The following is a 20,262-nucleotide window of genomic DNA, read 5'->3' on the forward strand; positions in this document are numbered from 1 at the left end:
AGAGCAGGTGCTAAATCAATTTTAGTTGAATGACTTGCCTTGCTAAATCTTAAAGGGCATATTCCTGCCAGTGGGTCTTTGGGTGGGGGTGGAAGTCAGAGATACCTCTGGGCTCTACCCCTACCAAGAAATTACTCACACTTGCGGGCATGCGCGCACGCACACACACACACACACACACACACACACACACACACACACACACACACTCTTCACCAGGGTCAGCATACCTCCTCCAGCTCCTAGCAAGCCTTCTCGGGTGCTCACTGTGTGTCGGGCCTGGCGCTGGACTCTGCTCAGTCCTCCTGCCCCTATGCTTGAGACAAGTAGGGCTCCCAGGGGCTACTGCCCAGAGGCTTTTTCTAAAACTGAGGTCACTGACCCTGGGTGCTTCTTCTAGCTCCTCTTTGTCCTCCAACACCCCCCATGGAAGGCCATGTCCCCTAAGGATTGGTTTGGGGTCCTAAAAAAGTCCTTCTGGCTCCTCTTTTCCCCCAAAGCTGTCAGCCTCCTGGCGGGGAAATTAAGTGGGACACCACGGGCAATCGATCCCAACAAGCTTAAGATGTTCTGTTCCAGGAGAAGGCCCTGCTGACGGGAGAAGCAGCTGCCAGGCTGCTGGTGAGACTCCTGCAGGAGCGGCTGTGACCTCCTCCCACCCTGGCGAGGGGGAGGAAGGACAATACTGCGTGAGCGAGGGGCACATGACCCCCTCCTGGAGGGATTGGGTGTCCCATGAGGTCCCAGGGAGATGTCCAGAGCACTCAGGGGTTGGAGGGGACAGTGGGGCGCCCGGGTGGCTGATTTATGAGTCCAGATTAAGAAGACTGATGGCCTGTCCCTTAGCCAAGATATGAGTGTCTTTGCAAACCTCGGAGGGCCCGGACATGGAGGGGGAGCTTTATAAGGAGCAGTTCAGGGGAGTAACGGGGAGTAATGGGTGAAATTGAGCAGGAGAGATATCTTGACTGGGAAATCGTTAGGGTTGGAAGCTGGCTCTGACAGGAAGGCGAGGGCCCCCTGCCTTGAATCTGGGACTCTGGCTGCACCAGGTGTGGGAGGCGCATGTGGGACAAGCCGGGGCCTGGGAGACTAATCGGATCACCCCGAGGCCATTTCTTCGAAGCTGCAATTGCCACCCTGGGCCACCCTGTCCCTTGGCAGTCACACCTGCCTGCATCCCCCAGCTGAACAGGGAGAATTACATCTGTGGGCCGCGGAGGGCCAGGAGCACTCAGGAAGGGTGGGGGCCCTCGAGAGGGACACTTGTTTGACAGAGGAGAGCAGCAGTGGCTCTTGTAGGGGGCAGGTGCTTGTTCTTGGTGACTGTCCTTTGCCTGTGTGGGGGTCCAGGCAGGCACCAGCACCCTGTGGGGGGCCAAGGGAGCACAGTGGGTGCGTAGCAGCACCGGGATTCCAACACCGAGCAGGCTAATTCCGGAGCCCAGCTTTCTGTTCTGGGTCCCTGAAGCAAGTTATGACAGGAGATTGGCCCCCGGGGAAAGCCCAGGCAGGCTGGCCTCGCCCCCCGAATGTTCCTGAAAGCCTCTCCAGGCACCTCTGAGACGCAGTGAGGTGCTCGGGTACCTGCTGCGCCCGGGACGCGCTCACAGCCATCCTGAGCAGGTGGCTTGAACCTTCCTCAGCTAATGCCCAGGCTTCACAGTAACTTGGGCCCCCCGGTGGCAGATGCTGCCCCGGCGCAGGGCCAAGCGCTGAGTAATTCGATGGTGTCTGCCAAGGTGGCTCCCTGGCTGGAAGAGCAGCTTGACTCACGCTCTGACTCAGGGCCCAGAACAGGGGGCACAGGCTGTGAGTGCCAGGGGGCCCCTCTCACCGCCAGGCCCCAGCTTTCAGCGGTTTTACCACGTTACCTGAGCCTTGGGGAAGCACAAACTGGTTCTCTGCATTTTGCAAATGAGAGGCAGGGAGCAGGGGAGGGGAAGCGCCCTGCCCATCTGGGATCCCTGGCTGCTAAGTGCAGATTGCTTCAAACCCCAGTTGCCCCCTTGCCCCAGGTCACACACTTGGCTCTGTTGTTATTGCTTCATCCCTCCCGACCTCTCCCAGAGAAAGCAGGCAGGGCCTGATGCCCACAAGGTCCCGGGAGCTAAATGTCCAGTCTGCCACGTTAGCAGATGCTCTTCTGCCTTCTGAGGACCAGCATGGGCCGTGCTCCTGGGACCTGCGGAGGCCACTGGGCTACAAAACAGGGATGTCGTCCTCATGCAAGCCCGACACATCCAACAAGATTTCTCACTGGCCTGAGGGATGGACAAGGATCCACGTCTGTGATGAAGAGGATGGGTTCTGTCCCAGTCGCGTGGTCTGGAGCTGGGAAACGGCACTGAAGCGTCAGTCGGACCTTCACAGAGGTCTCCAGATACACCAGGCTCAAGCCCAAAGAGGCTCTGCCCAGCGGGGTGGCCTTAACATCCCTCAGCAACATCAGCCATCGAAGACCAGGCCCCCGGCCCTTCCAGCCTCTGGAAAGGAGAGGAGGGCGCTGGGTGGAGGGGCCACGTGGGCCTCCAGGCTGCAGCCAGCGTTGGGCCCGTGACCTCCCTCTGGACCTCGGCGTCCTCACTGTTGAATGGCGGGCATCTTCCTGCCAGTAGACTGGAGCAACCCTGAGGATTCTCAGAGAGCGGGGCAGGCTGCCTGGCCCCCGCCCACTCTCTCTAAGTGCCCCTTCCCCTCCTGCCCTTGCTGGTGAGAGAGGCTAGCTGCGGGTGGATGCCCGCTTCTGCCTGCTGGGCATGGCGCCCGGTGCTCAGACTTGCCCTAACTTTTACTTGGAGGCTTGAGCACCTCTGCATGGGTCCTGTGGAGGTGGGCCATGTTAAACAAGGAGTCATTCATTTCTCAACCCAGATGCCTCCTTTTCCTGGAGAAACGTCTCGAAGTACCTGATAAATAAGGTACAAAAGCAGCTCAGGTAGCTCCCCATGTAGCTTCGCAGTGACACCGGTTACATAAAAACAGTGAGGGCCATTTATCTTCTGCCATCTGAACATGAAAGCAGACTCTTGGGACTGCAGCTATTAGTATGTGTTAATAGGATTTATCTTACCCAGAGCTGCCAAGCAGCATCCTGCCTTCCAGAGCCAGGCTGCTGGGGATGGCCTGGCCTGTAGCAATCATTAGAGAAGGTTCCACTGCCCTTAAATTAGGGATCAGGTTTAACAGCTTGGGGCTCCTCCCTCCCTTGGGCCCCAAGTGTAACAGCCTGCTAGGGCTGTCACCTCCCCCAGGCCTCCTGTGTGTGTGTGTGTGTGTGTGTGTGTGTGTGTGTGTGTGTCCCCCTGTTTTACTGAGTCTCCAGGCCACCTGCAGGCTGAGGTCCCCTGGGCTCTGGGACCTGCTCAGGTCTCCAGGTCTCTGTGATCAGGCCCTGAGCCCAAGAAAAGCAAGCTTCAAACCCTGAGACCTGGCCTCCTCAAGGTCTCTGGGGTCCTACACCAAGACCACTGCTGACTCGCCTCCTCATGGTTCCCCTGGACCCAGCCTCCCCCTTCCCACTCTCCGTAGGATCCACTTTAAGTGCAAATGAATCTGACTGCACCAGCCTCTCTTCCAGTACTTTCAGAATAAATAAGCTCCCCCTCCCTCCCGTCAGCTGCCCTCTGCCCACTCTTCCCGCTCTCTCTGTTTCCTGTCTCAAAATCCATGCCAGCTTTCGGTACCCCCCACTTCTCACGGTGTCCCCCGCCCCACCTATGCTGTTTCCCCGGTCTGAGTGCCCTCCCCTCCTCAATTTCCTGGGCTTTGCGGGGCTGTGAAATGCCACATTGGGTGAGAACTTTTATTTTCCAACTTACATAAGCCTTGGCCACAATGTGCCTCCTGAGACGCCATGTTGCCTGTTCCCACGCCGCAGAGCCTCAGAAGGACAATAACCCACGCTCATCTGGAGCGAGGCTGGGCTCCTCGCCTTCTCCTCATTACCCCGCGGCCTCAAGGGCCCAGCAAAGGACTGCAGGGCGGCAGCTGCGCTCACAGCCCCCGGGGGCCACGGGACCACCCGAGGGACAATGTGGTGCTGGACAGCATGGTCCTTTCAAGTGCATTTGCTTTGTCACGTGTGTCTGTGTTCCTTCCATTTCTCAGCAATGCTCATGTGGCCCCAAACCTCCCCATGATAAGGCACAGGGATCTCAGGCGCACAGTTAGGTCAGGGGGTGAGACAGGAGCTTGGAGGAAACTGGTCCTGATTTCAAAGGGGCGGAGGGCTTGGGTAGTGCTCCTGGTACAGCGAGTGGTGAGGCTTCTTAGTGGGTGCCCTTGACAGGGGGGGTCAGCGCACCCAGGATGCTGAGGATGCAGAAAGGGATGCTCGGTCAGCACCTTCGGAGCCCACGGCCTGGGAGAGAGGCTTGGTGGGGTTGGCTGGATCTGGGGTTGGTCGTCTGCAAATCTCTCTGGAGCCAGATTAAATAACGTGAGCTTGTTGTCAGGGTCCCGGAGCTGTCCCCGGCCTTCCTTAATTGCAGGGAGGAGGGCACATCTCCGCCTGCCCCTCTCTGACCGCCAGCTCCATCCTGACCGCCGCAGGCAGTGCTGCTCTCGCTCTCCCTTGATTTTGCCTTAACTTGTCTCTCCTTCTGCCTCCAGGATCCCAAAGCCAGCACCATCTGCGGGCCCCTGAGTGTCTCCGGAATCCCAGAATCTGTTAGCCATGGACCCATCAGGGGTGCACAGGGGCTGGTCCCCTGGGATGGAGGGAGGTCTCCTTTCACCACAGGGGGTAGAACAAGATCTCTTTGGACAATGCATACATGCATCTCTATTACAGACAAAAAGATACGCAAACCATTCATCGACTGCTGTGGGAGGCCAGAGGAGAGTGAAGGCCCTGCAGGGTGTGTGTGTAGGCGTGTGTGTCCCAGGAGATTTCACAGAACAAGAGGGTTTCCCCAAGTTCAAAGGCTTCCGAAGGCTGGGCTAGGCCTTGTGTGAATCCCTAGCACCTAGCACAGGCCTGGCCAGAGAAGATAGTGAATGAATGAGTGAATAAATGACTCGTGGGAAGGGGGAGGTGGACAGGCGGGCAGGACCAGTGCAGGACACCCAGCAGGCTCTGGGCTGACCCTGCAGGGAGCAGACAGCCAGTGTGTGTGGTCTATGGACGCCCTGTGGTCTTTGACTCAGTAATTCCACTTCCAGGAATTTCTTCCACAGAATTACTTGCACAAATTCACAAGGATATTTACTACAGCATGGAAGCAACCTAAATTTCCATCCACATGGGGTTGAAACTGTTCACCATGGAGCATTCATGCAATGGAATTGCAGAAGCCATTAGCGAGAAGGACGTCCATCGGCATGGTTGATACGAGCAGAGCTGAGAGATGTATTGTGAAATGAAAACCACTGGCGCAGAAGAAAGAGGGGGCCTGGGCGGGGGGGGGGGGGGGCATGTGTAGGTGCAGGCACGCTCGTGTGGAGAGCTCGGGAAGCCAGGAAGGAAGCTCCCTTATTATAAACCCTTCTGCTTTCCCCCTTTTCATTTCTGTCTCAGTTTCAAAAGCAGTTATTAAGACTGAAAAATAACATAACAGCAGACAAACTTATTTGGCACCTTTCTGGCAGGAAGGAGCAGGTTGCTTGCTAGTGATATGATGAACCTTTAACAAATTGCCCTCAAACATAGAGGCATGTGGCCATGGTCTAGATCAGGGCCCGGGCTGACTCTGGGGGAGGAGGGCATTGGCCCCCACATGTGGGTCCAGGAGGGAGTGGGCGGCAGGCCAGGGAGCACCAGGCTCAGGGCAGGGCTGCGGGGGGGGGGGGGGGGGGGGGGGGCAGCAGACGGCAGCCTGTCTGTCAGGCTGAGTCACAAGCACTCAGGGTTCCCACAGAGGGGCAAGGATGCTGAGATTCAAGCAAGGGGAGCAACGTGTCTAGGTGACAATCTGCAGCAGCGGAAACGGGGAATTGGAACCCAGGACTCTCTGGTCCCAGTCTGTACTAGCCTTCGGAGATGCTGAGGGGCCCAGACTCCCAGGGTTTAGCAGAGCCAGCAGGTGCAGGCAGTGTTTCTACTCCAGTTGCCGGTGGGCGGGCGTGAGAACCCTGCTGCTGGGCAGCTCTTCCTTAGGGACTTGTTCAAATGGAACAGGGCCTGTGAACCTGGAGACGATGCTATACTGTGTATCTTGGGTCCCTTTATTTACTTTCCAGTCTTTGGGCCAAAGGGCAAGTGTCCACCTCTTATCAGAGCACTAAAGGGGATGTGGTAGGTCCGTGTGGCTCTGGCAGTAGATCAGAGAGCCGCCCGCCAGGTGAGCTATGGAGAGCTGCCCTGTCCACCTCCCTCCCCACCAGAAGTGTCCCTTTGCTGCCAAACTTGGAGGATCGAGGTCTTATCATTATTAAGGAAAGTGGTAAACTCTTATAGAAACCAGGCTCAGAGAGTTGGAGGCGCTTGCCTGAGGTCACACAGCTAACCAGAGGGGCCAGGTTAAATGCCGCTTCTACAGCTTGGTGCTTGGAAAGGAAATACTAATGTCAGGGGAATGAGCCTCTAATGACATTTCAGGCTCCTCCGTAGGCTGGTCTGGTCTGGGAGAGAATGGCTCTAGCCCCTTAAATGACACCCCAGAGAGCGCTCTTGGAAGGCTGGGCTGGCCAGAGGGCCTTTCAGCTCCATTTGAAAGCCTCCCAATTCCCCACTGTGCAGCCGTGGGTGGTATTTTCTTCACAGTAACAAGCTGGCCCTCAATCAGCTGGAGTGTGGAGCCTTTTCAGTCCAGGCTACTGAGGCTGTTAACAAATATGCTGCTCTGAGGGCCTGAAGCCTCAGAGGACACATCTGGTCTCAAGAAGCCTCTGTGACAGTCTCCAGCTCCGATCCCACCCTCTCTGCCCTGGCTGGTGGGAGAGGCAGGGAACGGGCAGGCTGATTTAGTGTCCCATGCCTTCCCAGCACTGCCCTTAACTTCACCTCCTTCCCACCCCCGTGCCCATCCTTCAGGCGTCCACACGCCCCTTGACTGTCCCCCTACAGTCGTTTCCTGGCTCCACACTGCCTTCAAGAGAAAGTCCAGACTCCCATGTTTCTCCCCTTTCAGGGTCTTGCAGATGGGACACCTGCCTGCTCTCCAGGACACTCTTGTTACTCACCAGCTGGCCCCTCCCTGCAGACAGGCTGCTCATCGATGCATAACTCGTGCCCTCTCCCGAGGGTGCCACCCGCTTCTCCACCCGGTGAGCTCAGCCTTGAAGACCCAGCTCAAATAGCATGTCTTTTGTGACATCTCCCGGGACCTGCGTGCCACCTCCCCATCCCTGACGGAATTAGTCACTCTGCCCCAGCACAGCACAGCTGTCTCTAGAACATTCCACTCTATGGCAGCAGGGGGCCTGTTTCTCGCCTGCCCTCAAGGTCACAGACAAGGTCACCTTCATCTTGGCGTCTGTGGTGCCTAGCCTTGCACTTAGCAGAGGCACTCAGGAAATGCCCGCGGCTTATTTAAATCCACTGAAGAAGGATCTCGGCTCGGGGGACTCCTGTCAATACTTTCTTTCCTGAAAGTGGCCCAGGAGAGAGCATGGGCGGGGTGGGACGACGTTAGAGTCCTGTCCCCCAGGAGGGGTTCCCAGGCCCTCCCATGGTGGCAGCAGTAGAAAGAGCCTGAGTCTGAGCTTTGTCACAGGTTCCAGTTGCACTTGACCCCGACCCAGAAGCCGGTCTCATTTTTCTTCATCCCACCGCCTCCAGCTTGGTGATGATGAGACCCCAAATCGCGAACTTCACAGTCCTCCTTCCCCACGTTTCCTGCCTGGGTGGCTGTCCTAAGATGGGGGCAAGTGTTCCCCTCTGGCGGAGACACTGGCCGTCCGCGGCTGCTGTCACCTCACCGCTCTCTCGGCCTGAGCCTGGTGCGTTCCTGCCGCGGCCTGGCCACAGGCTCACCCGAGCGGGTTTAAGTGAAATGAGGTTTCCTTCTGTCACGTTTCCCCACGATCATTACGACCTTCTCCTGTAAAAGGACGGAGCCAGACTCAGCGGCTCAAGGGAGGGGGCTGAGAGTGGGGTGGTTTTTTCCGTCTTTCTCGAAGGTTCTTTGCAATGAGGCTGTATCACTACCCTGATCTTGTCTGAGCCTGGCTGGAACTCTCTGAATCACGGGTGTAGCCAGAGAGTGAAAGAAAATGGAAAAGTAAACATCAGCCTGAACAAAGCAGCTCTGCTTTCTAACCTGAGGCAGGCGTGGAGGCGGGAGGAGGCCTTGCAGGAGGGTGGCCCTGGGCGGTCCCTTAGCTTCTCAGAGACGGGCTCCTCGGGTGAGGCGGGGTGCTCTGTAAGCCCACTGCCTAAGTGCATCAGAATGGCCAATTTAAAGGTTCTCTCCAAACCTTGTTGGGGGAGCAAATGAAACAATGTGTGAAGAAGCCACTTTCTAAACTGGAAAACGGTGCATAACTACGAGCCACCGAGGCTGTTACCATTTAGAAAGTGTGTGCGGCGTCCTCACAATGGAACATTATTCAGCCTTAAAAAGAAGGAAATTCTGGCGCGTACAGAGATGAACCTGGGAGACGTTCTGCCGAATGAAATAAGCCAGTCGCCGAAAGACAAACACCGTTGGCTTCCATTTCAGTGAGGCACGGAGAGGACGGCAGCTGCTGGGGCTGGGAGGCGAGCACCGGGAGTGCGCGTCTCGGGGACACAGTTTCAGTTCGGGCAGATGAGAAGGTTGCAGAGACGGATGGTGGTGACGGCTGCCCATGAGAATGTGCTTAATGCCACTGAACTGCTCCCTAAAAATGGCGAAAATGGTAAATTTTATGTATATTTTACCACAATTTTTAAAAAAGCCACTTTTGGAAATGGCAAGCGAAGGGATGGAAACATACACCTCGTTTCCGGAAAAAAATAAAGGGGTGTGTGTGTGTGTGTGTGTGTGTGCACGTGCATTTCCTTTATATAGATGACAAATAAAATAAAGGGATTTGAGAGAAACTTTCAAAGGAAGGTGTCAGCCCACGAGGCTGTGGCTTTTACAGCCTCTAAGTCAGCATCCTTCACATTGGAGAGAAGCTGATATTGCCTGTAACATTTTTAAAGGTCAAAACCAAGTGGAATGTCGGCCCACTGCCTAAATGCATGATAATAGCAGATTTAAAAATTAATTACAGGGTCTCTCCTGCTGACACCTGGTGTGGGCTCAGTGGGTACAGAGCCCAGAGGGGCCACTCAGAGGTGCCACTGTCCCCAGAAGGCCTTTTACTGTCTGCTTCTGTCCTCAGGAGCCGCTCAGCTCCGCTTCATGCCATTGTCCCGGCCAACAATATGTTTTGAAATGAAAAATGTTCTCATTGGACACAAAGGAGACACCTTCCAGATTCGGAGCCCAGAGAGGGATAAAAACTGTACAGGACTTAGCTGAGGGCAGAATGGAGAGCAATTCAGCGAGGGCATCTGGGAAACGTCCTGAGCTACAGGAGCCTTGAGACACAGCCTGGGTAGAGTCAACAGAGCGCCATGGAGCGCTGATTACAGCCACGGGCTTTCCATGTGGTGCCTGACTTAAGTTCTCCCAGCTCTGAAAGGCCTTAGGCCAGTGTGTGCCTCCATTCACTCACTCACTCATGAAATTCTCTATCAGTCAGTATGGCTAGGCTCTGCTGCAGCGACAACATCAGCGTGTACCCAGGCCATTCCATGTCAGGAAACATGTGACTCTTAAAGTAAAGGCTTTGGCTCTGTCTTCAGTGACATAGCCACACTTAACCTCTCAGTTTTGCCTTGTGCTGGGGAGGAGGGGAACCAGACGATTCGGTTAGCACGTACCTTTCCTGCTTGTTTTGCTAGGCTGTTGTCAGGATGGAGGAGTTGTATATGACACACAGATCATCAAGTCCTCACAGACGTAAATTACACATGTGGAATACGAATGTAAAATATGAATGTATTATTATTGTTGTTATTATTACTGATATTAATAATCTTTCCTGTCTTTCCCACCACCCGAGAACCAGCCATGACCATCAACCCAAAGTCACGGGAGGCAGTCTCTTCCCATCAGGACAGAGGCGCTGAGCCGACCTGGAATGCATTTGACTCCTGGTGTCCTGACAGTGCTTAGATTTTTTTTTTTCCTCTGCTGGAATTTCTATCATTATCCAATCCCAAAGCCACAGATGCATCAAAATCTTAATAGCCTTGGGCCCCAGAGCCTGAGAGCGCAGCATCGTGATGCACAGCTACAGACGGCAAGTGCTGGGTCTCTACATTGTGACATGAACACGTGGCTTTGACTCCATTCCGTTGGGCCTCGGGCCCTGTAGAGCCCATTGAGAGGCTTCAGGGAAAACATTCAGTGGCAGGCGCCCATTTAATTGTCTCTGTTTTGCTGTCCCTGGCCCTCTCCCAAAGTTATGCCACAGGACGAATAGCAGGGCTTTGGGAAAAACTCATCAAGAAAGAGCCCGACAAGCTCAAAGTTTCCACGTGCCTGTCCTTAGGTTTCCGCTTGCGACTGTGTTTCTTTGCTCTCCCTCAGCCGAGGCCCTGCCCCAGCAGCTTTCTTTCCCTCCTTTGAGCCGGTGATGGCTTTTCTTTCTCACCCCTCCCAGCCCCCTCCCCCACCACACGTTTAGCCCGAGGTTTTCTCTGATAGGAAGCGTAGGGCAATGCACTTGCAGGAACTCCTTGGCGTCAGGCAGACCTGCGCTCAGTTTCTGCCTCTGACCCTTACTGGGTATGTGCTCCTGAGAATTCCTGAACCTCTCTGAGCCTGATTTCCTCCACAGCACCGGGAAGGCAACACCTAGTTTATAGAGCTTGCTGTGTGACTATGACATACTCCTGCCTTTCTTTCCTACCTCTCCCTCACCCACCGGCCACCCTGGCCCAGGGCCACTCTCCTCTGGGGTCCCCCAAACCCTTGTGTTCTCTGCCTGGCAGCTCAGCACACAGGGCCCTGGCTCAGCCCAGCACTGGGTGGGCCCGACTCTCCACGTCCCAACTCCTCAGGTGCCAGGCAGCGCCTTGGGTGGAGCGTGGAGAGTGGGGGGGCTCTCACACAATCTGGTGCATGAGCAAAGAGGGGATCCAAAAAGGCAACTCAGGGGCACAAGCTCAGGACACACCCTGAGAGGCACCAGGGCGTTTTTACAAACCAGTCTCCTCTAGCTTGAGCACGTCTGGAAAAGCTGGTAAAACGGACATTTCTGAACCTGTAAAATTGAGGCAGTGGTGGCCTCAGCAAGGGGTGGCCCTCCCACCAGTGTCATTTTTCAGTGAGTGTCAGCCGGAGCCCTGAACAGAGAGACACGTGGTCTGGCGAGGCTCCTCTCTTCTGAATGCTGCTCCTTGGGATGCAGGCTCCCAGGAACAGGGCAATTGATCTCTGCACGGCGGACACAAAAGCCCACGCAACGCGGGACCTGGAGAGACACTGCGACAGTCAATTAACGCCAGGCACAGCGTTCGACCTGTGTCCTTTCCAAAGAAGGCAGCTTGCCAGTTGGCTTGGTGCCCCTTGGTGGATTCTGAAAACCCAGGCACTGAGAAATGCTTCTCCTTGTCAACTAATTGAGCCACACATTCAGCTCAGAAAGCATATATTTGTTGTAGAATTGCCTGCATAACAACGTCAGGTCAACCGAAAATCCCAGACCTAGGTGAGATATGTGGGAAACATGGAGATGGAAGGAGGGAGCTAATTTTTATTGAGTGTCTACTATGTGCAAGGAATGGTGTAGGCATGTTTTCACTGAATTTGCACCAGGCAAGGGGGGTGCTATTTCCTTTTGATGTAGGTGAAGGAACTGAGGCTGAGGAGGGCTGAGCAGCTGCAGGGCCGAGGGGCAGAGCCTGGGCTCAAATCAGCATTGCCTGATCCCCAAACTGTGCGTTTCCCACAACCCTGCAGAGTCTCCGGTGGTTAAAAGGGAACACAAGGAGGGGAGGGCTGGCCTTGGGTGACACTGCCTCCTCTTGAGATCAGGACTGAGTTGAGCCGGGTGGATGCCTGTCTTTACTGAAATGTTTGCTCACATATGAGTACAGGAGCGTCTACATGTGGGAAAAGGGGACTTTTATGGGCTGAATTGTGTCCCCTAAAAAAACACACGTTGAGTTATAACCCCCAGGACCTCAGAATGTGACCTTATTTAGAAACAGGGTCTTTGTAGAGGTGATCAAATTAAAATACAGTCCTAGGGTGGGCCCTCATCCAATATGCTGAGCATCCTTATCAAAAGGGCAGATTTGAACACAGAGACCGACACACAGAGGGGAGGCATGGGAAGGGACAGGGAAAAGGCTGAGAGGAGGCAGAAGACTGCAGGGAGGCATCTATAAGCCAAAGAATGCGGGATTGCTGGACCCCACCAGAGCCAGATGGAGGCTGGAACAACCCCCCTCAGGCCTCAGAGGGTACAATCCTGCCAACACCCTGGTCCCAGACTTCTGGCTTTCAGAGCTGGGAGACATAAAATTTCTGTTATTTTAAGCCACCAAGTACGTGGCACTTTGTCCTGGAAGCTCTGGGACACGACTACAGGGACCGTGGCTGTGGCTCAGCTTCCGCTCTCTTGTTGGCGCATCAGCCCTGGTCATGCTTGGACAGGCCACTTCCTCAGCAAGACCAGCTCCACCTGCCCCTGGTGACAGCTCTGGTATCACCGGTGTCGCCATTGAAAGCCACCCCTCCCTCTATCAGGGGAGCTGTGGTAAAGACGACCTTCTCATCACATGTCCAGCCCTGCTACCCTGGCCGAGGGCGGGCCAGCAGTCCCAGACCCGAGGCAGGCACCCGCGCGACTGCAGGGCGAGCTGCGCAGACAGAAATCCCAGGAGGGCACCTGCTCACTCCCGACCCTGCCCATGCCAAGGGTTATTTTAACATTCTTTAAAGTTGGGAGTTTTTATTAATGAATTAATTGCTCATTAATATTCAAGCTTCTACTTTATTTTTCTATGTGGTAAAGGTGATGGGCTAGGAAGCTGGCATACACTGTTTACGTTCCCACGTTAAACGGCAGGGGAGTATCGCTGAAAACCTCAGCAGATTAGTCACCAAAGTTCACCCATTAATGACTGTCACTTAGGCATCTAGACAGTGATAACCACCCTCCTGCCCTTCGGCTCATCTCAAGAATGTGAGGTGTCTGGTCTTCGTGTAACATTCTTTTCAATAACCTTGGCTTTGTAGGGGAAGAAGTGGAGATGAATGAGCCACAAGGAAATACTAATTTCCATATTTAGGGATAACGGAATATGTTAATAGCTCAAACAAAGCTAATGTACAAGATTTAAAGTATAACAGACAATTCTAAGGGCAGAGACTCCACAGTAAGTTTTTGGCAGCTGATCAGAATCCAGATGCTTCCCGGAGCTTTAGGAGAGGAGCTGGAGGCGCCTGGCCAGCAGGAGACAACGCCTCCAGCATCCAAAGCCTGGAGGAGGCTCCCAGCCCCACTGCTCAGGGCTGTGTGACCTTGAGCTAGTGACTCCGCCTCTCTGAGGCCCCAATCCTTCACCTGCCTAACTGCCCAGAAGAGCCTGAGACTAAGTAGAAATGTATTCAAGTGCTTTGCCAACATTGCTCTACGAACGTTAGGAAGCACAAAGCCAAGGAGATTTGAACAATCGCAAGGGGATTGAACTGTGAGCAATAGAAACCTGAGATAAATAACCAGCGAGCACAGGGAACATGTGCTGAGTTTCTCCCTCTGCAGCTTCCTAAAATACTTTAAAAGAGATAAATCTACAGGCCTCAAATGAGGCTTGTCAGCCAACCCTGGCCTACAGGGCAGGTAAGAGCCCTGGGACCTTTTGTTCCTAAGCCGCATGGCATTACAGTCCCTAATGGGGACTGTGGCTGGTTAAGGCAGTTAATGCTGCTGTCCCCTTCAATAGAGCAGTGGCAGTTTAGAGGCTGTGCTCAGCAGTGTTTCCCAGCAAACGAGTAAATGGGGTGGATCTGGCCAGCCACCAAGTGGCCCGGGACAGCTGTGCTCAGCAGAGGAGGGGAGATCACAGATCTGTCCCCTCTGCAGCTTTTGTGCAGGCTGGAAAAGCCCATCCTCCCCGTGGGGTCCAGAGGCTCCTGTTCATTTGGGGGGCACCACGTGGATGCTGATGGACGGTGTAAGATGTGGCTTGTGCATCTTCTGTAAGGGCCCCTCGCCTCGAGGACATAGGAAGTTTGGGCTTCATGTTCCGACAGCCCTGGGAACTGTGCCCTCTTTCACCGTCCCCACGGGAGTCGGGTGGGGGAGTGTGCCTGCGGTACCAGCCTGCAGGTCTTGCCACACCTCCCTGCCTTCCATCCCAGACCAACAGCCCACCCTACTCCACCTCTTTCAGCTTCAAATCAGCTCCTCAGTTGTGTCCCATCCTGTCCCTTCTCCGAATGCTGTCAAGGTGCCAGCTGACACCGGCAGTGGGTCTGCTATTGGCTTGTCCTTCTGCCGTGGGATAGGGCTAGAGCCCTGTCGGGTAGCTTCCTCCCTTTTGCCAGTTCTATCTTGACTTTGTGCTTTTCAAGCTGTGTGTTTATCCCCATACTTGGCTCATTCCCGTGTTACTGTTTCTAGTTCACTCCTCCCTGTTTTCTGCGTTTTGGGGGTTGGGGGCACACAGGCAGAACAGGCAGGTTTAGGGTTAATAGCAGCCAGCTCTTCTGGGGTTGGCGGCTGCTCCCTGAGCCTCTCTTATGTGGGGGTGTGGGAGTGAAGCAATGTCCCATCATTACTGCCAGAGATAACGAAACTAGTGGCTAAGAGACACTAAGTGCTCCCCACCTTTTTCGAAAAGTGAAATATGAACATACTACTACTACAGGCACTGAATTAAAAACTAATTTTTTGTTAGTTTCTATCAGCTGTTTCTGGGTTGCTCCGTGTGGTTTTCAAGTGCATAAATGAAACTTCTCCACTGCTGGGGAGAACCAGTGAAAATCATCCCCAATTAAAGGCGGTGCCCCGCTAGAGAGCAGTCGAATGGGGAAGAAGGCAGGAGCTCCAGCTGCTCCCCAAGAAAGTGGGTCTACCTGTCTTCCCCACTTTCCTCACCAATGGCACCACCGCCCACCTGAATTGTGAGGTAGTGTGACCAAGTGGCTACAAGCACAAGCTCCACACCAAGACAGACCAGGGTTCAAGGTCTGGCTTTGACCCTTACTACTACCTGTGTGATCCTGGACAAGCTCCTTAGCCTTTCTTAGTCTCTGTTTTCTCACGTGCAATGTGATAATGCTAGGACCTTCCTGGTGGGGTTGTTGAGAGAACTAAAAAGTGCTCAGAATGCCCTGGCCTGTGTGGCCCAGTTGGTTGGAGTATTGTCCTGTACACCAAAAAGTTGCGGGTTCGGTTCTCGGTCTGGGCACATACCTAAGTTGCGGGTTCCATCCCCAGTTGGGACACATACAGAAGGCAACCGATAGATGTTCTCTCTTACATCGATGTCTCTTTCTCTCTTTCTCCCTTCCCCTCTCTCTAAAATCAATAAGCGCATTCTCAGGTGAGGATTTAAAAAAAGTCCTTAGAACATTGGTAGCATCCAGTAAGTGCCAACCATTACTATGACTGTTGTAGTAATAGTAATAGAGCAGACTTCTGGAGCTCGTCCTTCACTCTTCCCCTCTCACCGCACATTTGTAATTAATCACCAAGTCCCGGAGCTTGGACTTGCGCATCTTGCCACGGGGGCCCCGCAGTACGAGGACGACGTGTATACACTACAGGAGATGAGCTCTCAGCTGCAGCACAGTCCTACACAAAGACTGTGTTATCTTATAATGGAATTTTACTGAGTGAATAGCTGCAAGTGCCTGAGGCCACCATTCTGCAATAATTACCATATCTTTCAGAACTTTCTGCACCATCAGTGAGAAAACAGAATTCAAAATTACCCAACAAAATCATCCTGAAAACCTAGTTTCTTCTGAGCCAATTTACTCTTTTCTAAGCCTGCCTGCTGATAAAAGGTGGCTTACAGCATCTGCCATAACCATAATATGCGTGGCCTCCTCAAATTACTTGCTGTTCAGCAAGAAATAAAAACCTCTCAGTCCCACATCTCTAGACCCCTTCATCACATCTCAGAACCCACTCTATTAAAAATAAAGTGAAACCGAGCAAACCAGTCCCCAGTACACAGAGTATGGACCCTGTCCACCCAGTTGTTCCCACCATTCTTGTTCTCTTTAAAGCGAGGGTGCACAAAAGGAGGGGTCCTTGCACACCCAGGCGCAAACCACTGTCACACTGAACTCAGTGGGGAGATGAGTCACCAAGGTCTCCAAAACCCCCTTTTAAAGTCTATTTTAGTCAGTGTGTGAATGGATTTTGGGCACCCTTGAACTCCCAGATTTCTAGGACACTATTTTCCACGTGACCCACTTCCTTGTCACTCAGTCCTTTTCTGTGACTTGGGTTATTAGGCTACTTCACCACCACCCACTGCGCTGCTATGTAAGGGAAACTGAGGTGCCCATGTTTCTCACCTACGGTTTTGGGTTTCTGGACATCCTATCCCCAAACTCACCAACTTCTCTCTTGCTCCTTGCTTGTGAACACGCTGTTCTTGCTGCCTAGAAAATTCCCTCTCCGCCCTAACTCCCGTTGCTTGACGAACTCCTGCTTATGCTTCAAATTCAGTTAGGCTTCATTTCCTCCGGAAGCAGGCCCTGACTGCTGGTTGTCACTCTTTGCCAGGCTCTCCCACACCATCCTGTGCTTTCCGAATTCCTAGGACTTACGCACTGCACCCTAATTACCCATCTATTTCTCTGTGTCTGCACTAGGCTGTAACTCTGAGGCAGGACCACATCCATCATGGTCAGGATTGTGTCCCCAAAGTCTAGCAAACTGCAGGCTCATAATGGGGGCTGCTTAAATAGTTAAAGAATGAACACACGAGCAATTTGACAGTAAGTAAACTGTAAAATATTTTTATAACTGCCTTATAAGATCCTCAAGTTCCAAGTAAAGTATGTAAGAGAGTAACAGCGAATGGAGTATTTTAAAATCTGAGATAACTGCAGTCAATCAGAATATACCCACTGCTAAGGTAAGCTGAGTTTGTTCTATTTGCTTAATGGAGTTGGCTAGACACTCAGGTAAGTGCTTGCTAATTAACAAATCATTGAATTAAAATACACGAGCCATGTGAAACCTCATTAAAATCTGAAGTTACCATGTGCATGTAATAAGCACAGGTCAGTAAGGCAGTTTCACAGAGGGACAGTTTTTGTCATCTCAGATATTTGTGGGGTTTCTCTAAGTAAATTTCAAGCCACTTGATGCAGCACATCTTGGTGATGGGGATGGGGAGGGAGGATTGCTTTATCTCTGGAGGGTTTTTCTTCTCAACTCTTACCAAGGTGCAGCTCAGAAATGTTCTAGCCAGTACACAAAGGAGCTACCGGATCCTCCTGTCTCCTAAGAATACACTGGGGGATCTCCCAGGTGCCTGAAGAAAGCCAACAGAAGATGCCTTAGGACTTTTTAATGCTTTATTTCATTCCATAAAGAAGTTGGTTTGCCCAACATGTCATTAGTGGCACTTCCTTCAATAATCCTAGAATTCATATTTCAGCTCAAAAGTTACTTCCTTAAAAATTCCTTTGCCAGGTCAAACCCTAAATAACCTTTCCAGAACTATTAACCTTTACATTTTTGAAAAACAATTTGATCAACCAAATGTCTCTAGAACTCAAGCTCTGTGAGGACAGGAGCTATATCTGATTGTGCTCACCACTGAATCCCCAGGGCCTGTGCAGAGTCATACGAATAATAGGACCTGAAAAGACAGAGGTAAATCATCACAGGAGCCACTTTTCCCCAAGGGCATTTGTTGAGTTCAACAAATTCCAACTCTCATTCTGATAACCTAGACAGGTGACAGGAACAGAAATCACCCCACACAAAGTGTAAGTCTAGCAAGAGATGCTCCTTACAACAAAGTTGAACCCAATGGCTACGCAGTGAGAATGAACTGAAAATGAACCATGCCTATGAGGAATTGAAGTCTGGATTAACCTGGGTGTTCTAGAACACTCTAACAATGGTCTTCAAGAACTTGTTCCGTCTGGCACTCCCTGCTCCTTCCTCCCTGGCCTCCAGCCTCCTCCCGCTCTCCTCTTTCCTCACTTCACAGTGGCCACTGGCCACGAGCCTCCTCGACATTCCTCAAACATGCCAGAGATCCACCCACTTTCGAGTCTTTGCACTAAGAGTTCCCTCCAGTTCTTGACTCAGTTTGCATGAAAATCAGTTCTGGTTTAGGAGTGGCACTCAGGCATTAGAATATTTTTTACACATCTCATATTTCTTCAAAATAATCAGATATCATCTTAGCCTTTCATAGATAGCTGTTGAAACTGAGTGATGGGTACATGCAGCCCCTTACACAGTTCTATCAACCAAATATAAAAAATAAACATGTCTCCAGTGATTCTCATGTGCAGCAGGGTTGAGAAGCATTGGTCTGTAATCCCTAAAGTAGATCATTCTATCCATAAATATAATAATTGAGACATTTCCATTTGAAAGGATGTTTTAATGAATTAAAAGTATACTATAAGATGAAAAATATCAAATTTATTTTTAAAAATACAAGAAAAAAAGAGTATGGATTTGAATTCACTTTGCAATGTACATTAACAATAAAAGCAACTGTTCCGTGTTCTATTTGTCTCGGCTTAACACCCAACCCACGTGGCATCCACACGAAGGGGAAGATTCTGGCACCTGGTTTGCAGAACCAGAAACCTGGCATGAGAAAGTGTGAAACATGTACCCCAGACTAAATCTTCCTAACTCAGGGCAAAGGCTTGTTAACAATGACACTCAACACAGGTGAAAATAAAGGGCTTCTTGCTGCCAGCTAATCCCAAGCTCTAAAAGAGCCATTTCCATCTGAGGTCTCACCACAGCTCTCACTAATGCTTAGTGTATTTTGATTTAAAGTACCGAGCATGGAAGAAGGAAATTCTCTTCGGTTTCAAATGAACTAATATCTAAATCTGAAAATATTATCAAAGGCGATACCTTTTCTGTTTTAAAAAATAAACCACCCAAATGAATTTACTGATGTGAAAGATACTTGCTAATAAACCTGACAAAGAAAATCAAACCATCACTCTATTTTTGCCATAGTAATGAGAATCTGTAACAGGTTAACTCAGTTTTTGGGCAGCGGAACCATATGAGCTCTATCAGAAATGGCTACCAGACGATTCGATTTGATCTGAGCTCCCCTCGGAAGACTGGGGACACTGTGAAGTTGTGCTGAGCTGTGGGCTGTTCACACTCATGCTTACCAGATGGCTGTTGATGACACCAAGTTCTTGTATCACCATACTCAGATCTTCATGTAATTTGACTATTGCATTTTTTACCTCCCCCAGGAGACCCTGAATGGAACTGTTTCCTTCAGGCTCCCGAGGCAGACCTTTGGTTGTCTGAAAACTAGAACAGGACATAGAGGGGAAATGGTCTACATTTTGGGTGGAAAACTCTACCCAATCACTGCTGGAAATACGACTTATCTTCTTTTCGGCAGAATCAGAGTTATCCGGAAGAATTCCCAGGAGATTGAAGTTGTCAGTTTCTTCATCAGAAGACATAGGGCCCCTAGGAACAAAGGGGCGATGAACCCTGGCTGTCTTGTCTTTATCTTTATCTTTAAAGGAGGCAGAAGAAGACTGTTGTTGGGACAGAGTCCAATAGGAAGGTCCAGCCAAAATCGGGGGTAAGAGAGGAGCAGATTTTTCTGGAGAGGCTGAGTCAGGAGATGACATGGACAGAGTAGAAAAGGATGTTCCCTCAGAGGTGGTTGAAACTAAAATGTATAAATGAGAGAGAAAGATTATGCAACATTCGAGTGTGAACACTAGCTAAAGCAATTTCACAGTGTAAAATCCCATCTGAAAGGCCTCAACATAAATACACTGCTCAGAATTTTATACGCTAAATAATCATAATAAACCTAAATAAACCCAAAGCAGGATATAGAGAGAATCTGAAGATTTTCTAAATGAAACTAAAATAAAATGATCAATATTCCTCTTCACTCTCAGATCCTGACTAACATGTTTTTATACTCCACTTATCAGAGAGAGCACAAAAGTGAAATATTCCATCCCGTTCTACTGGTGGCATTTTAAGTTGGCAATTAAGATAGAGAGGCTGAGAAACATGCAACTTAGATTCCTGCTCCATTTTTTTTCCTACAGAGAGTACTATGGCAAAATGAACAACCAACTACAAAAAGTTGTGAAACTAATTTTTTCTCAA

At 51.5% G+C, this 20,262-nt stretch overlaps 1 protein-coding gene across 1 annotated transcript in view; it reads right to left on the reverse strand.

Moving 5' to 3' along the window:
* Positions 1-18,506: 18,506 nt before the first annotated feature.
* The window catches only part of ENTHD1 (ENTH domain containing 1), a gene marked incomplete at its 5' end in the record, with an annotated part of 64,890 nt that continues 63,134 nt past the window's right edge, over positions 18,507-20,262 (reverse strand). The window contains one exon of the mRNA XM_081128167.1: positions 18,507-19,807. Within this exon, the coding sequence (XP_080984293.1) occupies positions 19,182-19,807 (626 nt within the window). The 3' untranslated portion in view covers positions 18,507-19,181. The remainder of the gene's footprint in view (positions 19,808-20,262) is intronic.

The sequence above is a fragment of the Miniopterus schreibersii genome (assembly GCF_964146895.1).
Source record: "Miniopterus schreibersii genome assembly, chromosome: 2".
Taxonomy (NCBI): domain Eukaryota; kingdom Metazoa; phylum Chordata; class Mammalia; order Chiroptera; family Miniopteridae; genus Miniopterus; species Miniopterus schreibersii.